The sequence below is a fragment of the Scyliorhinus torazame genome, chromosome 14 (genome assembly GCF_047496885.1).
Source record: "Scyliorhinus torazame isolate Kashiwa2021f chromosome 14, sScyTor2.1, whole genome shotgun sequence".
NCBI classification, from domain to species: Eukaryota; Metazoa; Chordata; class Chondrichthyes; order Carcharhiniformes; family Scyliorhinidae; genus Scyliorhinus; species Scyliorhinus torazame.
The window spans coordinates 196,864,183-196,883,720 of NC_092720.1; the positions used below are offsets into that span (position 1 = coordinate 196,864,183).

The 19,538-nt window shown below is 52.0% G+C and overlaps 1 protein-coding gene across 1 annotated transcript; it reads left to right on the top strand.

Annotated features, from left to right (window-relative positions):
• Nucleotides 1–3,590: 3,590 nt before the first annotated feature.
• On the top strand, nucleotides 3,591–18,859 carry LOC140390324 (zinc-binding protein A33-like). The gene is made up of 6 exons (XM_072475385.1): nucleotides 3,591–4,044; nucleotides 5,000–5,095; nucleotides 5,216–5,449; nucleotides 7,346–7,368; nucleotides 7,465–7,580; nucleotides 15,446–18,859. The coding sequence occupies exons 1-6, from the start codon at nucleotides 3,634–3,636 to the stop codon at nucleotides 15,976–15,978; spliced, it is 1,413 nt and encodes a 470-aa protein (XP_072331486.1). The 5' UTR covers nucleotides 3,591–3,633; the 3' UTR covers nucleotides 15,979–18,859.
• The last annotated feature ends 679 nt before the right edge of the window (nucleotides 18,860–19,538 follow it).

Consider the following 19,538-nt stretch of genomic DNA (forward strand, 5'->3'; position numbering starts at 1 on the left):
AAGGACATTATAAAGATTAAAAACTAAGTTATATCATATTGCAAAGGCCAATGGCAGGCTGGAAGATTGAGAAACGTTCAAACATAAACAAAGGAATTCTAAAAAAGTAATTTTTTTTAAAAGCTAAAGTAAATTACAAAAAAACTAGCACAGAATATCAAAAAGGACAGTGAAAGCTTCTACAGGTACATAAAAGGTAAGGGAGTCGCTCAAGTGAATGTTGCCCCCCTTGAAAGATAAAACTGGTGAGTTAATGGCAGTGATGCTAAATCAATACTTTGCCTCAGTTTTCACGGTGGAGTACACTAGTACCATTCCTATAGGAAGCAGCAATTCGGAGGTAATGGAAAGGGGCCTGATAGCCTACATCTTAAGGTGTTAAAGGAAGTGGCAGCAGAGATAGTGGATCCATTGGTTATGAAATTCCAAAATTCCATGGACATGGGAAAGGTTCCAGTGGATTGGAAATGTAACGCCCTTATTTAAAAAGGGAGAGGGGCAGAATTTGGGAAATTACAGACCAGTTAGTTCAACATCTGTTATTGGAAAATTGTTGGAATCAATTGTCAAGGATGTAACATTTGGAAAGCCAAAGGGCTATCCATCAGAGTCAGCATGGATTTAAGAAGGGTGAATCATGTTTGACTAATCTGCTATGAGTTCTTCGAAGATGTAACAAGCAAAGTCGATAACGGGGATCCTGTAGATGTCGTATATATGGACTTCCGGAAGGTGATAGATAAGGTGCCGCACAGAAGATTGATTCACAAGGTGAGATCACATGGGATTAGGGGTAATTTATTAACTTGGACAGAAGACCGGCTGACGGACAGGAGATCGAGAGTCCAGATAAATGGGTCTTTTTCTGGATGGCAAGATGTAACTAGTGGGGTGCCACAGGGTTCGGTCCTTGGGCCTCAGTTATTTACAATCTATATTAACGACTTAGATACAGGGATAGAAGGTTCGATAGCCAAATTTGCAGGTGACACAAAAATAGGAGGGACAGTAAGTTGCAATAAGGAAATAAGAACCTTACAAATAGAGATAGGTTAGGAGAGTGGGGGAAAATGTGGCAGATGGAGTTTAACATGGATAAGTGTGAGGTCGTACATTTTGGTCAGAAAAATGGAAAGACAACTTCTTATCTAATTGGGAGAGACTTTGGGGAGCTCTGATGCAGAGGGATCTGGGTGTCCTTGTGCATGAGTCACAGAAAACTAGCATGCAGATAACAAAGGAATGTTGGCATATATAGCAAAAGGAATAGAGTATAAAGGTAAGGAAGTGTTGCAACTGTGTACGGCATTGGTGAGACCACACCTGGAGTATTGTGCACAGTTTTGGTCCCCTTATTTGTGGAAAGATGTAGTGGCATTGGAGGCAGTTCAGAGGAGATTCACGAGATTGATTCAGAAATAAGGGTTTGTCGTATGCGGAGAGATTGCACAGTTCAGGCCTATATTCTCTCAAGTTTAGAAGAATGAGGGGAGATTTAATTGAGATATACAAGATGCTAAATGATATGGATAAAGTAGATGTGGAGCAGATGTGGGTCATTCTAGAATGAGAGGTCATAATCATAATAAGAGGTAGCATATTTAAAACAGAATTGAGGAGAAATTCCTCCTCCCAAAGGGTTGTGAATCTGTGGAATTCGCTACCCCGGAGTGCGGTGGATGCTGGGACAGTGAGTAAATTTAAGGAGGAGTGAGACAGATTTTTAATTGGTAATGGGTTGAAGGGTTATGGAGAACGGGCAGGACGGTGGAGTTGAGGCCAGGATGGGATCAGACATGACCACATTGAGGGTGTTCGGCTTGGGAGGCTAAATTGCCGACTTCTGCTCCTCGGGAGGAGATGCTCTGGCTGATTTTGCAATCCAGCTCTTGGTCTGTAACATTGTCGGTAGCAGATGAGGAACATTTCGGCCATGATAGAATGACGGAGCAGATCGACGGGCCGAATGGCCTAACTCTGCTCCTACATCTTATGAAGTTAAGAACACACGATAGGAACAATGTAAACGCATTGGAGAGAGCAGAAGGGATTCATGAGAATAGTTCCAGTTAGGAAGATAGAACAGAGATAAGAGAGGTTGGGACTGTTCTCACTGAAGAGAAGAAGGCTAAGAGGAGATGTTCAAAATCATGAGGGAGCTGGACAAAGTAGACCGAGCAAGACTGTTCCTCCCTGGTAACATGATGGAGACTGAGACGGCACAGGTCTAAGCTCAATTGGCTGGACAGTTGGGTTGTGATGCAGAGCGAGGCCAACAGTGTGGATTTAATTCCCGTAACGGCTGAGGTTATTGATCATGGCGCCATTTGCCCCTCGCCTGAGGTGTGGTGGCCCTCAGGTTAAATCAGCACCGGTCAGCTCTCCCCTTCAAAGGGAAAAGCGGCCTGTGGTCATCTGGGACTATGGTAACTTTACAAGTTTACATTGATTTGCAAAATACACCAGTGTGCTTTGAGAGAAAAAAAACTTATTCACACAGCGAGTGGTTGGGTCTGGAATGCTGAAAGTGTGATGGAGGCAGGTTCAATCGAGGCAATCAATAGGGTATTAGATCATTAATTGAATATAAATGATGGGCAGGGGTAAGGGGAAAAGGCAGGAATGGTGCTAAGCCAGGATTCGCGCGTTTGGAGAGCCAGCACAGACAGGATGGGCCGAAAGGTCTCCTTCAGCACAGTCACAATTCAGTGATCCTGTGAAACACTCAGCAATGCTGGGTTAAAACGTCAGGACATAAACTCTCTCTCCACAGAGGGCAGACCTGCTGAGTATTTTCAGCATATGCTGACAAACTATGGACTGGCTTTTAGAACTGCGATCAATCTCCAGGTGAATAAATAGCCGGTTGTGAGCTCCATGTGGTGTTGTTTGCGGATAGGTTAAAGGAACATGAGTTTTAAAAGTAAAGAGGGAGGCAGACATTGATGGGGACACACATTTTAATTCTCAAATGGACCCATGGCTGTTTCCCGGCTGTACCAAAGTTACTTGCTCACTTATCCAGATACAGAGATGACATCCACATTGTTTGACAAACAGGGACATTTAACATCAGCAAGAAAGAGTGCCACTTCGAAGAATGGACGGATTGAGTGTGACAACATGCCAGAGGATTCATTCTCCCCTGAACTGGGAAAGGAAGGAATATCTGCGGGCGGATAGTTTGTGAGTGAGTTGAATAGGTGCAAGCTGCAAGGGATTGCGACAGGGACAAAGTGACCATAACACTCACCCTCCTGGATTTAATGCGGTTCAGCCTGAGGACCCCGCCAAGTTAATCTCGCCTTCTCCATTCCTGAAGAGGTGCCTTTGAGACAGCAAATCCCAGCTCCTTCCCACCTCTCCCCCACCGACTGGCAACTTTCTGAGGTTCTTAATTTTGGCCGCCTGGGGTTCAATAAAACCCTTGCAGATCATTAACAATGTGTTCATTATATTGTCTGTTGGCCGCGTCTCCCTGTGTAAATGTACATGGGAGCTGGAGCAACTTGTAGCTATAATTCCCCGGGTATCGTGAATAGAGGCGGGGAATAGTTGAACTGAAGGTATTCAAACACCTGGTAACTAAGTAAACATTGGCATTTCCGGGTTTGGGATGAGGAAGTGCTGAGTATGGACATGGCCTCCAGACAAGAGGACTGGACCGAGGAGACTATCTGTTCCATTTGCCTGAGCTTCTTCACCGATCCGGTCATACTGGATTGCGGACACAACTTCTGCCGCCCCTGCATCGCCCAGTATTCGGAAAAGAAGGAGATCAACTCCTGCCCGGAATGTCGAGAGGATTTTCCCGTCGGGAACCTGAGGGTTAATCGGGCTTTGGCGAATCTGGCCGAGAGAGCTCGAAAATTGAAGCTGAATCCGGGAGAGGAGGCAAGCACACTTCAGTGTCAGGAACACCAGGAGGAACTGAAACTGTTTTGTGAGACCGACAAGAAACTGATCTGTGTGATTTGCAGGGATTCGCGGGAACACAGGGAGCACCACTTCCTGCCCATGAAGGAGGCTGTTGAAATCTACAAGGTAAAAGGGAGCAGATTTGACTTGATGGCATTTTTATGGTCTGACAGTTTAAAATCATAGAATTGAATCAGTACAGTGCAGATGGAGGCCATTTGGCCCAGCGAGTCTGGACTGACCCTCTGAAAGAACAACCTGGGCAGGATTCTCCCGCAATCAGCGGGGTGGCCCGACTCCGGCGCCCAGAACCGCGCGAACCAATCCGGCGTCAGGACACCCAGAAGTTGCGGAATCCTCCACACTTCTGGGGGCTAGGCCGGCGGCGGAGGGATTGGTGCCATGCCAACCGGCGGCGAAGGGCCGCCGTGGTCCCGCGCATACGCAGAACCGCCGGCGCGTTCTTGCACTTGCGCAGGTGGTTTCTTCCACGGCAGAGCCCTACAGAGGCTGGCGCAGAGGGGAAGAGTGCCCCCACGGCACAGGCCCACCTGCAGATCGGTGGGCCGCGATTGCGGGCCAGGCCATCGTGGGGGCCCCCTCCCCCCCCGGGGCCAGATCCTCCCGCGACCTTCCCCCCCCCTCCCCCCCCCAAGGACTCCGGTAGACGGCCAACCAGCCAGGTCCCACCGTGATGGACCATGTCCATTTCACGCCGGTGGGACTGGCCAAAAACGGGTGGCCGCCCGGCTCATCGGGGCCCGGAAAATTGCCGAGGTGGGCCGCTGTCCCCCGACCGGCACAGCGTGAACCCCTCCCCGCCCGAAAACCGGCGCCGGAGAATTCGGCAGCCAGCGTCGGAGCAGTGGGGCGGGATTCACGCCGCCCTCCCCCCTCCCCCCGGTGATTCTCCAACCTGGCAGGGGGGCTCAGAGAATCCCACCCCCTACCTCATCCCACTCCCCCGCCCTATCCCGGTAATCCCATTACCCCGCCTAACCTACACATTTTTGGACACTGAAGGACAATTTCACTGAGGGACCAAACCAACTAATTTTCTGAATTTCTCTCCCAATCACAGAACCAGATAAAGATTTCCTTAGATTCTCTCACAGAGAAGTGGTGGGAGGTTCTGGAAATGGAGAGGCAGCAAAAACAGAACATTTCCAAGATTCGGGTAAAGTCTCACCTGATTTTCGAGATTGGATTCGGGTTTTTTTAATTTTGGGGAGGATCCGGATGGGATTTTCTGAGGAAAATATCTGTCTCCTTTTTTCTTTGATGTTTACTTTTTTAGGAACAGTCAATCGGCCTACAGAGCCACATCACATTAGTGTTCGCTGAATTGCACCAAATTCTGACTGAGAAGGAGCAGTGTTTCCTTCGAGATCTCAGGGAGGAAGAGGAGAAGATTCTCGAACAAATGGAGGAAAATCTTTGTGAAATTCGGGAGAACTTAAATTCTATTCAGGAGCACCTCTTAAAGCTGGAAAAGCAGTTGAAACAAAAAGACGGGATACTGTTTCTGAAGGTGAGGGATTATATTTCAATGAAAGGCTGCAGTTCCAATATGATCAGGTCTATCTATGTGTTTATGTTCAGTTCTGTTGCTTCACAGTGCCAGGAACCCAGGTTCGATTCCCGCCTTGGGTCACTGTCTGTGTCGAGTCTGCACATTTTCCCTTTGCGTGAATTTCCTCCGGGTGCTCCGGTTTCCTCCCGTCAGTCCGGAACGTCGTGCTTGTTAGGTGAATTGGACATTCTGAATTCTCCCTCTGTGACCCAAACAGGCGGCGGAATGTGGCGACGAGGGGCTTTTCACAGTAACTTCATTGCAGTGTTACTGCACGCCTACTTGTGACACAAATAAAGATTATTATTATTAGCAATATATCCCTTTCTCCTTCCTGTCCTTAAATAACTTCCCCTTAAACACCTTTAACCTCAATTGCTCCAAAATGCAAGTTCCACAGAGTCAATACTCTCTGGATAAAGAGGTTTCATCTAAATGTCATGTTGGATTGATTAGGAAGTGGTCGCATACGTGAGATAGTTCAGGCAATGCACACTTTTACCATGCATGGTGCAGGCCAGCCAATGGATAGTGATGAGAGAGGCTCCAATTTATATTTCATCGCATGTCTGACCAGGAAGAACACTGCACAGTGGTTAGTGCTGCTGCCTCATAGCACCAGGGACCCGGGTGCAATTCCGGCCTTGGGCGACTGTCTGTGTGGAGATTGCACTTCCTCCCCTTGGCTGCGTGGGTTTCCTCCGGGTGCTCCGGTTTCCTCCCACGATCCAAAGATGTACAGTTTAAGTGGATTGGCCATGCTAAATTGCCTCTTCGTGTCCAACGGTCAGGTGGGTTACGGGGATAGGTAGGGTGCTCTTTCAGAGGGTCGGTACAGACTTAATAGACCGAATGGCCTCCTTCTGCACTGTAGTGATTCTGACATACAAAGATATCAATTAGGAGGAGTAGCCCACCCGATTCCTTGATCACAGCTGATCTGATTGTAACCTCACACCATATGTTGTTTGTACAGCACGCAAGAAACAATACTTTTCACTGTATACTCATACATGTGACAATAATAAATCAAATCAAATGTTCCTGCCCATTCCTGATGACCGTTCACCCCATTGTTAATAAGAATCTATTTAGCTCTGCCTAAAAAATATTCAGTGATTCTGCCTCCACTGTCTTTTGAGGAAGAGGGTTCCAGAGACTCCCGACCCTCTCAGAGGAAAACCAAATCTCCTAATCTCTCTCTTAAACGAATTACCCCTTATTTTTGAACAGTGATCGCTAGTTCTGGAATCTCCAACAAGAGGAATATCCTCTCCATGTCCACCCTCTCCACATCCACCCTGTCAATATCCCTCAGGATCTTGAAGGTTTTGATCAAGTCACGTCCCCTTACTGCCTGACATTAGCATGTTGGGAGGATATTCAGGTTGAAATCAAACTGCGTGGCCACATTATGAAGGTGTCTTCATTGGCCATCAGGCCCTGGGATGGGTTTTGAACCTGCTAACTCAGAGGCAGGAACGCTACCCACTAAGCCACAAAACCACCTGATGAGTAAGTATCTTACTCATAATTGTAGATTCCTCCACATGCAGAAACGTCTCCTATCCACCTGTTCTTTCAATTACCCCTTTAAAATGTTAAGACCTCCACCAGGTGGTCCCTCAGTCTTCCCTTGCCGAGGACAAGGAGCCCCCACCTATTCAGCCCTTGCTGTTGGCTGCACCTGCTCAGTTCTTGGCGATCCTTTCCTACACCATCTGCATCCTTTTTGCAATATCACCTTTCTATCTATGGATCTGCAGCATGGGGAATTGGGAATTCTAACAATGCGGAGGTGATTTCTGGACAGTCAGTCTCTGCCAACTCAAGTTTCTCTTTTACTTATTTCAGGAAGAATCATCTTGGGAAATGAGGTAGACATTGCTATTTACTGAAATACTGCACAATTTGCAAAATAGTTCTGGGAAGTGTGCATTGCCTATCTATAAGTAACTGTTTAATATTTGCAGGATCAGCGATGATGATTCTCAGCTGTCATTAGCAGATGATGTGCTGTCTACAGAAAAATTCAGCAGCCCCTTGCATTACTCAATGTGGAGTGACATGCTGGATGTCGTTAACCTTGGTAAAGCTCAGATAAGTTCCATTCTTCTGAATTGTATCTTGTAACCTAATTTATTGTACAAATAAATATCAGATACAATGATAGCTTCAATGTACATCCCCTTGGACGCAGAAAAATACTTTTCACTGTACAATAAATCAAATCAAATCTTTAACTCAAAAATAATGGCAAAATAACCTGGTTAAAATGTCCTTCAGTGGAAATCAGGGGCGAAATTCTCCCGAAACGGCACAATGTCCGCCGACTGTCGCCCAAAACGGCGCCAATCAGACGGGCATCGCACCGCCCCAAAGGTGCGGAATGCTCCGCATCTTTGGGGGCCGAGCCCCAACATTGAGGGGCTAGGCCGACGCCGGAGGAATTTCCGCCCCGCCAGCTGGCGGAAACGGCCTTTGTTGCCCCGCCAGCTGGCGCAGAAATGACATCTCGGGGCGGCGCATGCGCGGGAGCGCAGCGGCCGCTGACAGTTTCCCACGCATGCGCAGTGGAGGGAGTTTCTTCCGCCTCCGCCATGGTGGAGACCGTGGCGGAGGCAGAGGGGAAAGAGTGCCCCCACGGCACAGGCCCGCCCGCGGATCGATGGGCCCCGATCGCCGGCCAGGCCAGCGTCGGGGCACCCCCCGGGGCCAGATCACCCACCCCACCCCCCCCCCCCCCAGGACCCCGGAGCCCGCTCACGCCGCCTTGTCCCGCCGTTCAAAAGGTGGTTTAATCCACGCCGGCGGGACAGGCAATTTATCGGCGAGACTTCGGCCCATCCGGCCGGAGAATCGCGCGGGGGGGCCCGCCAACCGGTGCGCCGCGATTCCCGCCCCCGCCGAATATCCGGTGCCGGAGACTTCGGCAACCACCGGGGGCGGGATTCACGGCAACCACCGGGGGCGGGATTCACACCAGCCCCCGGCGATTCTCCGACCCGGCGGGGGGTCGGAGAATGACGCCCCAGGTCCTATTTTGGCACCAAGTTCAACTTCTCAAAGATATCACCTTTAAATAGTCAGCTTCCATTCATCAGCAATGCTAGAACTCTCTGATTAAACCACCTCCCCAAAACACAATGGTTTGTAATTAACTGAGTGTTAAAGTAAGCCGACTTGTAACACTAATAAAGAGTATTATTATTATTAGATGTCACATCGAAGGTTATTGCCGAAAATAGAAGCTCATGGTGGAGAGGGCATTGGCATGGATAGAAGATTAGCTGGCATGAATCAGAGAGTATGCATAAATGAGTCTTTATCTGATTGGCAGGGTGCAAAGAGTGGAGTTCACAGGCGTTTGTGCTGGGGCCTCAATTTTTGACAATTTATATCAATGATTTAGACGAGGGGCGTGGAGGTATCGTAGCTAAATTTGCAGATAAACACAAAGGTAGGTAGAACAGTCTGTTGTGAAAAGTACACAAGGAGGGCACAGAAAAATAGTGATAGGTTGAGTGAGTTGTGAAAAACTCTGGCAGATGGAGTATAAGATGGGAAAATGTGAAGTTGTTCACTTTGGCAGGAAGAATAAAAAAGCAGATAATCAGTTAAACGGAAAGTAACTGCAAAATTCCGAGGCATGGAGTGATCTCGGTGTTCTAGTGCATGAGTCACAAAATGTTAGTACACAGACACAGCAAGCAATTAAGAAGGCTAATGGAATGCTATCCTTTATTACGAGAGGAATTGAACATGAAAGTAAAGAGGTTAAGCTTCAGATATACAGGACATTGGTGAGACCACATCTCGAATATCGTGTGCAGTTTTGGTCTCCTTATTTAATGAAGGATGTAAATGGGTTGGAGGCGGTTCAAAGGAGGCTGACTAGATTAATACCTGGAATGAGCGGGTCTCGATCCTGGCCCCAGGTCACTGACCGTGTGGAGTTTGCACATTCTCCCCATGTCTCCATGGGTCTCAGTCCCACAACCCAAAAAGATGTGCAGGGTAGGTGGATTGGCCACACTAACTTGCTCCCGGAATTGGAGAAAAAAAAGGATGAGCGGGTCATCTTATGAGGATAGGTTCGACAGATTGGGATAGTTTGCACTGGAATTTAGAAGGCTGAGGGATGACCGGGCACTGATTTAAAATGAGGGCTTGCCCTTATAGGACAGGGATGAGGAGAAATAGTTTCTCTCCGAGGGCAGCGCAAATCTGGAACTCCACCCTCCACCCCACCCCCAATCTGGTTACCGGCCATCCTTAGCCGATCTGGCCGACCCGTGCGTCTAGTCCCACAGCAATGTGGCTGACTCGTCACTACCACTCAGTTCAAGGGCAATTCGGGATGGGAAACAAATGCCTTGTTAGCGACACTGGCATTCCATGAAATAATTTCAAAACCGTGCATACACACACTACCCACAAAGATGTGCGCAGACACGCAAACATGCACACTGAGCTTCCTCAATTAGTTATTTGATAAAGTGTGTGAAATCTGAGTAACATCCATTGGTTTAATCCCCATTTGTGGCATTAAACAAGGAGGAGGATTTAGATTCATGTCGAAACTCCATCTGCTTCTTTAAATCTCTAAATCTCAGAGTGCTTATGTGGGAGGGCTCATGGTTGATATTTTCAGAAACTATGTTCCTCCCTCTTTAAAAATCTGTTTCCATCTGAGTGATGCTTTTTCAAGTCGAGAAACCAGTAAATTAGGTATGACATAGTCAACTTGGTGAGAATATCTCGGCCAATCCGTAGATAGTTTCCCAGCTCCTCCCCAATCCTCACAGTCTCCCAGTTCTCCCCCAATCCCCAGACAGTCTACCAGCTCCTCCCCAATCCCCAGTTTCCCAGCTCCCTCCAATCCCCAGACAGTCTCCCAGCTCCCCCCCCCCAATCCCCAGACAGTCTCCCAGCTCCCCCCCAATCCCCAGACAGTCTCCCAGCTCCCCCCCAATCCCCAGACAGTCTACCAGCTCCTCCCCAATCCCCAGTTTCCCAGCTCCCCCCAATCCCCAGACAGTCTCCCAGCTCCCCCCAATCCCCAGACAGTCTCCCAGCTCCCCTCAATCCCCAGACAGTCTCCCAGCTCCTCCCCCAATCCCCAGACAGCCTCCCAGCTCCCCCCATCCTCAGATAGTCTCCCAGCTCCCCCCAGTCCCCAGACAGTCTCCCAGCTCCCCCCCCCAATCCCCAAACAGTCACCCAGCTCCTCCCAATCCCCAAACAGTCACCCAGCTCCTCCCAATCCCCAGACAGTTTCCCAGCTCCCCCCAATCCCCAGACAGTCTCCCAGCTCCTCCCCCAATCCCCAGACAGTCTCCCAGCTCCTCCCCCAATCCCCAGACAGCCTCCCAGCTCCCCCCAATCCTCAGATAGTCTCCCAGCTCCCCCCAATCCCCAGACAGCCTCCCAGCTACTCCCCAATCCCCAGACAGTCTAACAGCTCCTCCCCAATCCCCAGACAGTCTCACAGCTCCTCCCAGTCCCCATACAGTCTCCCAGCACCTCCCAATCCCCAGACAGTTTCCCAGCTCCCCCCCAAACCCCAGACAGTCTCCCAGCTCCCCCCAATCCCCAGACAGTCTCCCAGCTCCTCCCCAATCCCCAGACAGTTTCCCAGCTCCTCCCCAATCCCCAGACAGTCTCCCAGCTCCCCCCGATCCTCAGACAGTCTCCCAGCACCCCCCCCCAATCCTCAGACAGTCTCCCAACTCCCCCCCAATCCCCAGACAGTCTCCCAGCTCCCCTCCAATCCCCAGACAGTCTCCCAGCACCCCCCCCCAATCCTCAGACAGTCTCCCAACTCCCCCCCAATCCCCAGACAGTCTCCCAGCTCCCCTCCAATCCCCAGACAGTCACCCAGCTCCCCCCAATCCCCAGACAGTCTCCCAGCTCCCCCCAATTTCCAGACAGTCTCCCTGCTCTCCCCCACCCCCAGACAATTTCCCAGCTCCCCCATTCCCCAGACAGTCTCCCAGCTCCCCCCCCAATCCCCAGACAGTCTCCTAGCTCCCCCCAATCACCAGACAGTCTCCCAGCTCCCCCCAATCCCCAGACAGTCTCCCAGCTCCCCCCCCCAATCCCCAGACAGTCTCCTAGCTCCCCCCAATCACCAGACAGTCTCCCAGATGCCCCAATCCCCAGTCTCCCAGCTCCCCCCCCCCAATCCTCAGACAGCCACCCAGCTCCCCCCCAATCCTTAGACAGTCTCCCAGCTTCCCCCATCCTCAGACAGTCTCCCAGCTCCCCCAATCCCCAGACAGTCTCCCAGCTCACCCCAATCCCCAGACAGTCTCCCAGCTCACCCCCCAATCCCCAGACAGTCTCCCAGCTCCCCCCTCAATCCCCAGACAGCCTCCCAGCTCCCCCCCCCCCAATCCTCAGACAGTTTCCCAGCTCCCCCGAATCCTCAGACAGTCTCTCAGCTCCCCCCAATCCTCAGATAGTCTCCCAGCTCCCCCCATCCCCAGACAGGCTCCCAGCTCCTCCCCAATCCCCAGACAGTCTCACAGCTCCTCCCAGTCCCCATACAGTCTCCCAGCTCCTTCCAATCCCCAGACAGTTTCCCAGCTCCCCCCCAAACCCCAGACAGTCTCCCAGCTCCCCCCAATGCCCAGACAGTCTCACAGCTCCTCCCAGTCCCCATACAGTCTCCCAGCACCTCCCAATCCCCAGACAGCCTCCCAGCTCCCCCCCCCCCAATCCTCAGACAGTCTCCCAGCTCCTTCCAATCCCCAGACAGTTTCCCAGCTCCTTCCAATCCCCAGACAGTTTCCCAGCTCCCCCCAATCCCCAGACAGTCTCCCAGCTCCTCCCCAATGCCCAGACAGTGGCACAGCTCCTCCCAGTCCCCATACAGTCTCCCAGCACCTCCCAATCCCCAGACAGCTTCCCAGCTCCCCCCCAAACCCCAGACAGTCTCCCAGCTCCCCCCAATCCCCAGACAGCCTCCCAGCTCCCCCTCCCAATCCTCAGACAGTCTCCCAGCTCCTCCCCAATCCCCAGACAGTCTCACAGCTCCTCCCAGTCCCCATACAGTCTCCCAGCTCCTTCCAATCCCCAGACAGTTTCCCAGCTCCCCCCCAAACCCCAGACAGTCTCCCAGCACCTCCCAATCCCCAGACAGCCTCCCAGCTCCCCCTCCCAATCCTCAGACAGTCTCCCAGCTCCTTCCATTCCCCAGACAGTCTCCCAGCTCCTTCCATTCCCCAGACAGTCTCCCAGCTCCCCCCCCCCCCAATCCCCAGACAGTTTCCCAGCTCCCCCCAATCCCCAGACAGTCTCCCAGCTCCTCCCCAACCCCCAGACAGTCTCACAGCTCCTCCCAGTCCCCATACAGTATCCAAGCACCTCCCAATCCCCAGACAGTTTCCCAGCTCCTTCCAATCCCCAGACAGTTTCCCAGCTCCCCCCCAATCCCCAGACAGTCTCCCAGCTCCTCCCCAATCCCCAGACAGTTTCCCAGCTCCTCCCCAATCCCCAGACAGTCTCCCAGCTCCCCCCGATCCTCAGACAGTCTCCCAGCACCCTCCCCCCCCCAATCCTCAGACAGTCTCCCAGCTCCCCTCCAATCCCCAGACAGTCTCCCAGCTCCTCCCCAATCCCCAGACAGTCTCACAGCTCCTCCCAGTCCCCATACAGTCTCCCAGCACCTCCCAATCCCCAGACAGTCTCCCAGCTCCCCCCAATTTCCAGACAGTCTCCCTGCTCTCCCCCATCCCCAGACAGTCTCCCAGCTCCCCCCGATCCTCAGACAGTCTCCCAGCACCCTCCCCCCCCCAATCCTCAGACAGTCTCCCAGCTCCCCTCAATCCCCAGACAGTCTCCCAGCTCCCCCCAATTTCCAGACAGTCTCCCTGCTCTCCCCCATCCCCAGACAGTCTCCCAGCTCCCCCCGATCCTCAGACAGTCTCCCAGCACCCTCCCCCCCCCCAATCCTCAGACAGTATCCCAGCTCCTTCCAATCCCCAGACAGTTTCCCAGCTCCCCCCCAATCCACAGACAATCTCCCAGCTCCTCCCCAATCCCCAGACAGTTTCCCAGCTCCTCCCCAATCCCCAGACAGTCTCCCAGCTCCCCCCGATCCTCAGACAGTCTGCAGGACCCTCCCCCCCCAATCCTCAGACAGTCTCCCAGCTCCCCTCAATCCCCAGACAGTCTCCCAGCTCCCCCCAATTTCCAGACAGTCTCCCTGCTCTCCCCCATCCCCAGACAGTTTCCCAGTTCCCCCCAGACAGTCTCCCAGCTGCCCCCCCCAATCCCCAGACAGTCTCCCAGCTCCCCCCCCAATCCCCAGTCTCCCAGCTCCCCCCAATCCCCAGACAGTTTCCCAGCTGCCCCAATCCCCAGTCTCACACTCCCCCCCCCCCCCAATCCTCAGACAGTCTCCCAGCTCCCCCCAATCCCCAGACAGTCTCCCAGCTCACCCCATTCCCCAGACAGTCTCCCAGCTCACCCCCCAATCCCCAGACAGGCTCCCAGCCCCCCCCCCCCAATCCTCAGACAGTTTCCCAGCTCCCCCCAATCCTCAGACAGTCTCTCAGCTCCCCCCAGTCCCCAGACAGTCTCCCAGCTCCGCCCAATCCCCAGGCAGTCTCCCAGCCCCCCCCCCAATCCTCGGACAGTCTCCCAGCTCCCCCCCCCCAATCCTCAGACAGTCTCCCAGCTCCCCCCAATCCCCAGACAGTCTCCCAGCTCCCCACAATCCCCAGACCATCTCGCAGCTCTCCCCCAATCCCCAGACAGTCTCCCAGCTCCCCCCAATCCCCAGACAGTCTCCCATCTCCCCCCAATCCTTAGACAGTCTCCCAGCTCCCCCAATACCTAGACAGTCTCCCAGCTCCTCCCCAATCCCCAGACAGTCTCCCAGCTCCCCCCAATCCTCAGTCTCCCAGCTCCCCCCAATCCTCAGACAGTCTCCCAGCTCCACCCCAATCCTCAGACAGTCTCCCAGCTCCCCCCAATCCTCACAGTCTCCCAGCTCCCCCCACTCCTCAAACAGTCTCCCAGTTCCTCCCAAACCTCAGACAGTCTCCCCCCCGACCCCAACAAGTTTCTGCTCCCCAATCCTCAGTCTCCCCCGATCCCCAGTGAGTCTCTGCTCCCCCAATCCGCAGTCTCCCACGATCCGCAGTGAGTCTCTGCTCCCCCAATCCTCAGTCTCCCCCGATTCCCAGTGAGTCTCTGCTCCCCCAATCCTCATTCTCCCCCGATCCCCGGTGAGTCTCTGCTCCCCAATCCTCAGTCTCCCCCGATCCCCAGTGAGTCTCTGCTCCCCCAATCCTCAGTCTCCCCGATCCCCAGTGAGTCTCTGCTCCCCCAATCCTCAGTCTTCCCCGATCCCCAGTGAGTCTCTGCTCCCCCAATCCTCAGTCTCCACCGATCCCCAGTGAGTCTCTGCGCCCCCAATCCTCAGTCTCCCCCTATCCCCAGTGAGTCTCTGCTCCCCCAATCCTTAGTCTCCCCGATCCCCAGTGAGTCTCTGCTCCCCCAATCCTCAGTCTCCCCCGATCCCCAGTGAGTCTCTGCGCCCCCAATCCTCTGTCTCCCCCGATCCCCAGTGAGTCTCTGCTCCCCCAATCCTCAGTCTCCCCCGATCCCCAGTGAGTCTCTGCGCCCCCAATCCTCTGTCTTCCCCGATCCCCAGTGAGTCTCTGCTCCCCCAATCCTCTGTCTCCCCCGATCCCCAGTGAGTCTCTGCTCCCCCAATCCTCAGTCTCCCACCCCCCAATTCCCAGTGCGTCTTTGCTCCCCCAATCCTCAGACAGTCCCCCCCCCCCCGATCTGCCACAAGCCTCTGTTCCCTCAATCCTCAAAGTCTCCCTGTATTCCCAACTAATCTCTGTTCCCCTCCCAATCCTCAGACAGTCCCCCCCCCCACCCCCCCACACAAATCCCCAGTGACTTTCTCTAACTCTCTGCTTTTACTCCCAGACTCTGTGACCCTGGATGTGGAGACAGCAAATCCCAGGCTCGAGGTATCTGAGGATCTGAAGAGTTTGAGATTGACCCAGACGTGGAGCAGTCTCCCTGAAACTTGGAAGAGGTTTACACACTGTTCTTGTGTCCTGGGATCAGAGGGATTCACATCGGGGAGACATTACTGGGAGGTGGATGTCTTGGGAAATCGGAATTGGATCCTGGGAGTAGCTGCAAAGTCTGTAAAGAGGCAGGAAGGGGTCAAACTGAGACCAGAGAACGGATTCTGGACCATTGAACAGTTTGGGAATCAGATTATTATAAATGCCTCTCCTGAATCCCCTGTCTGTGCTGGTCAGATCCCCGGGAAGGTGGGAGTGTATCTCAGCTATGAGTCTGGGACAGTTTCATTTTACAGGAAAGACACCAAATCCCATCTCCACACCTTCCCCGGGAATCAATTCACGGAGAAACTTTACCCTTTCTTTTGGACGGGGCATATAAACAAATGGCTGAGTATCTGCTCGGGTTTAGACACAGACCTGTAAACAGGCCAGGGCCTCAGGCCTGCTACATTATCCCTGACCTCCTAATGACCTGACCCCCACGATCAGGGTCAGGGGGTAGAGGTCAGGTATTAGAAGCCATATTGACACCTGATTGTCACTAAATGAACCATTTCATTTCTAAATTATCAATCTTACAATTTTAACCACCCTGTAAATAAAACCAGTACATGTATAATCATCAGAAGACTAAAATAAAAATAAATTAAATATCTTTTGTCTTGTTAAGCACACTGAGATAACACGGGCTGCAACTGGCTGCAGCTTTGACTGAAAGATACTCCAGACCTTGAAGTTAGTTCAATCTGATTTATTGAACCAGTAGCACCGTTAGCACAGTTCTCTATGAGTTTGACTCTCTGCTAACCCAAGTGTGGTTACTCTGTCTGACTGAACCAGACTAGCTCTTAGCCACGTGCTGGAGGTGTTATGTGATATATACACCCTGACTCACTCTGTAGATGTCCCCAGTGGAAAGAGGCGGAGTGTCAGTGCCTCGTGCCTTTTATAGTGGGAAACCACTCCCAAGTGTTCTGCCTGCTGATTGGTTATGTCCTGTTCTCTGTGTTCATTAGCTGTCTGTCTGTATCTCATTATGTGTATGTCTGCATATCGTGACATCTTGTGGCCCTCTCCTTCCTTCGTTTACCACCTGCGTCAGTCAGTCAAACCGCACATCCCCAGCTTCCATCTCTCCACCTCTTTCTCCGTCTGTACCTTGATCTCTTCTGTGTTTCCATTTCTCACTCTGCACCCAGAACATGAAAACCTGTCATGGGGGAACGTCTAAATATCACAGCGTGGAGAGATGGTCACTGAAATATTTGAATGTTGATATCAAAAATTCCTTTTGTGCCTCAGTTTTGTTGCAATTTCTTGATCTGAAAACGGGATAAAAGTGAATTTTGAATTGCCGCCTGCCAGGTTCTCGCTCCCAACTCCAACCATCCAGATTGGACCCAGTTCGCAGGCAAACACTGGAACCACCTCCCAGAGGCACTGCTGCAGCTCGCTGCTGTTTAGCTGTCCAATCCAACACGCCACCCCTTCTCGGAGACACGGCCTCTCCCCAACTCTGTTCCTCTTCACAGAGAGGGCTGTAATTTTGTATCACACGTGGCTTCACTTTGAAACAGAGGAGAACTCCCTCCCACGGTCTGAACACCCATCTTGGGGGCGGGGGGTGGGGGAAAGGATTTCCCGGCTATCTGGAATCCTGATAATTCCCCCTCACCCTCCAGTGCGAACGTTATGATTTTGTACCAGTGCACTGAGACCAACTCCGTGGTGGAATTCTGTTCCTGTACCTATGGTGGCTGCTTTAGCACACTGGGCTAAATCGCTGGCTTTTAAAGCAGGCCAGTAGCACGGTTCAATTCCCGTACCAGCTTCCCCGAACAGGCGCCGGAATGTGGCGACTAGGGGCTTCACAGTAACTTCATTGATGCCGACTCGTGGCAAAAAGCGATTTTCATTTTCATTTCATGGTGCGCACGGCACATTTTTAATCTGTCCCCATGGTGAGGTGTTTCCTGGAAGAGGTTGCCAGCCAGTCACCAGAGGCTTGTGGCTTAAGAGGCACAACTCCGCATCGAGCATGGCTGACCAGGAATACTTCCCACTCTTACCGTCGGTCATTGGCATGTTGGATAGAGTGTGAGATTGACACCTCCTGGGGTGGGACTCGAACCCGGAGATTCTGGCTCAGAGCCAGGGCTAGTACCCACTGCAGCACAATACCAGCCCTCCGGTGGGATTGGAGCCCAGATCTGCAGCAAGTATCAATGAGTGTTTGATGGCGACTGGCAAAGTGACAACTTGAAATCTGGCAAAGCAAAATAATGTGAACAATGTTAATCTCAAATACAAGCTGGCAATATTCAACAGTTCAGACAGCACTTGCGGAAAGAAATCCTTCACCCACCCAGCCACGGGTTTCTCCCCGGAGCACTATCACTGGCAGTGGGATTCTCCGCTCCAGTGGCTGGCCAATGGGATTTCCCATTGTAGCCACCCCATGCCACAGGGAAACTCAAGAGCGGGGCTGCACTGCTGGAGGAACGCAGAATCCCATCGGTGGAGAATTCACCCCTGCAGAGCAACGTTTTATTGTGCCAGCTGGAGCTAACATCTGGAAAACTGGTCCCATTTAACTTGGGGGGTGAATAGAGCCTGATGTTAATAGAGCAAGAAACTGCAGAGTGTGGTGAACTCAGTCCAATGCATCACACAAGCTCGCCACCCTCCCATTCATTCTGTCTACATCTACCGCTGCCTCAGGAAGGCAGGCAGCATGATCAGAGAACCCTCCCACTCAGACTTTGCCTTCTTCCAGACCCTTCCATCAGGCAGAAGGTACAGAAGTCTGAAGACCCGCACATCCAGACATAGGAACAGCTTCTTCCCCACAGCTACTAGACTCCTCAACGACTCCCCCTCGGACTGATCTGTTCCCTGTAAGAACACTATTCACGACTCCCTATGCTGCTCTTGCTCATGTATTTGCTTTGTTTGGCCTCTTGTTCCGCACTGTAACCAATCACTGTTTGTCGAGGTGCTATTTGTCAATGTTCTCTGTTGATTATTCTTTTGTCTACTATGTGCGTACTGTGTACGTTCCCTTGGCCACAGAAAAATACTTTTCATTGTACTTCGGTACATGTGACAATAAATCAAATCAAAATCAAATCCTGTCTGCTGGCACCAGTCTTATTAATGAGCCACTTGAAGGCAATTATCCCAGCCCAGCAGAATTCAGTGGAGACGTAGGGGTGTAATGGGTGTTGTACGCTTACCCACCAGCGGGTCGCAACCCTGGGTTTAAAAATGACTGAATTAAACCGAGTCCCATCCTCTCGAGTGCCACAGAGACTGGGTTCTGCTGCTCGAAAACTAGCACCATGTACGATGTTGCAACTTTTTGTATTCCTCATCCTCTCTACTGCTTGACTTGCCTGTCCATTAAGTATCCATAGATCAAAATAATAATGGCAAGAGGGGAAATAAGGGAATCATCAGGAAGGACCCTTACAAGATGAGGACCTCCATGGGGTGGTAGCCAGGAAAGAGCTGATGGACACTGAGATGATGTGAACACAGGCTGGTCACTGTCCAGCTCCAGCTTGGTAGAAGGCATCCCGTTTTGCAGCATTCACTCCACTTCCCTGTAGTGCTGCAGAGCTGGTGGCTCTGTGAATGTTGCTGCAGCCACTCCTGTCTCAGCCTTTGTTGTGAACAGGGAGGCAGTGGCAATGTGGCTTAATCCAGAGAGCAGGGATAATGCCCCAGGGTCCCGGGTGAAATTTGAATCCATTAAAATCCAGAATTAAAAGTCTAATGGTGACGACGGGCGGCATGGCAGCACAGTGGTTAGCACGGCTGCCTCACAGCACCAGGGACCTGGGTTCAATTCTGGCCTTGGATACTGTGTGCTTGGAGTTTGCACTTTCTCCCCGTGTCTGCGTAGGTTACCTTCGGGTGCTCCGGTTTCCTCCCACAGTCCAAAGATGCGCAGGTTAGGTGGATTGGTCATGTTAAATTGC

Bases quoted from the DNA above. Each gene is read 5' to 3' on its own strand.
- LOC140390324 (XM_072475385.1), top strand. From the start codon at position 3,634: ATGGACATGGCCTCCAGACAAGAGGACTGGACCGAGGAGACTATCTGT. The intron at 4,045-4,999 runs GTAAAAGGGAGC...TCCCAATCACAG, and splicing joins AGGCTGTTGAAATCTACAAG to AACCAGATAAAGATTTCCTT. The intron at 5,450-7,345 runs GTGAGGGATTAT...TACTTATTTCAG, and splicing joins ACGGGATACTGTTTCTGAAG to GAAGAATCATCTTGGGAAAT.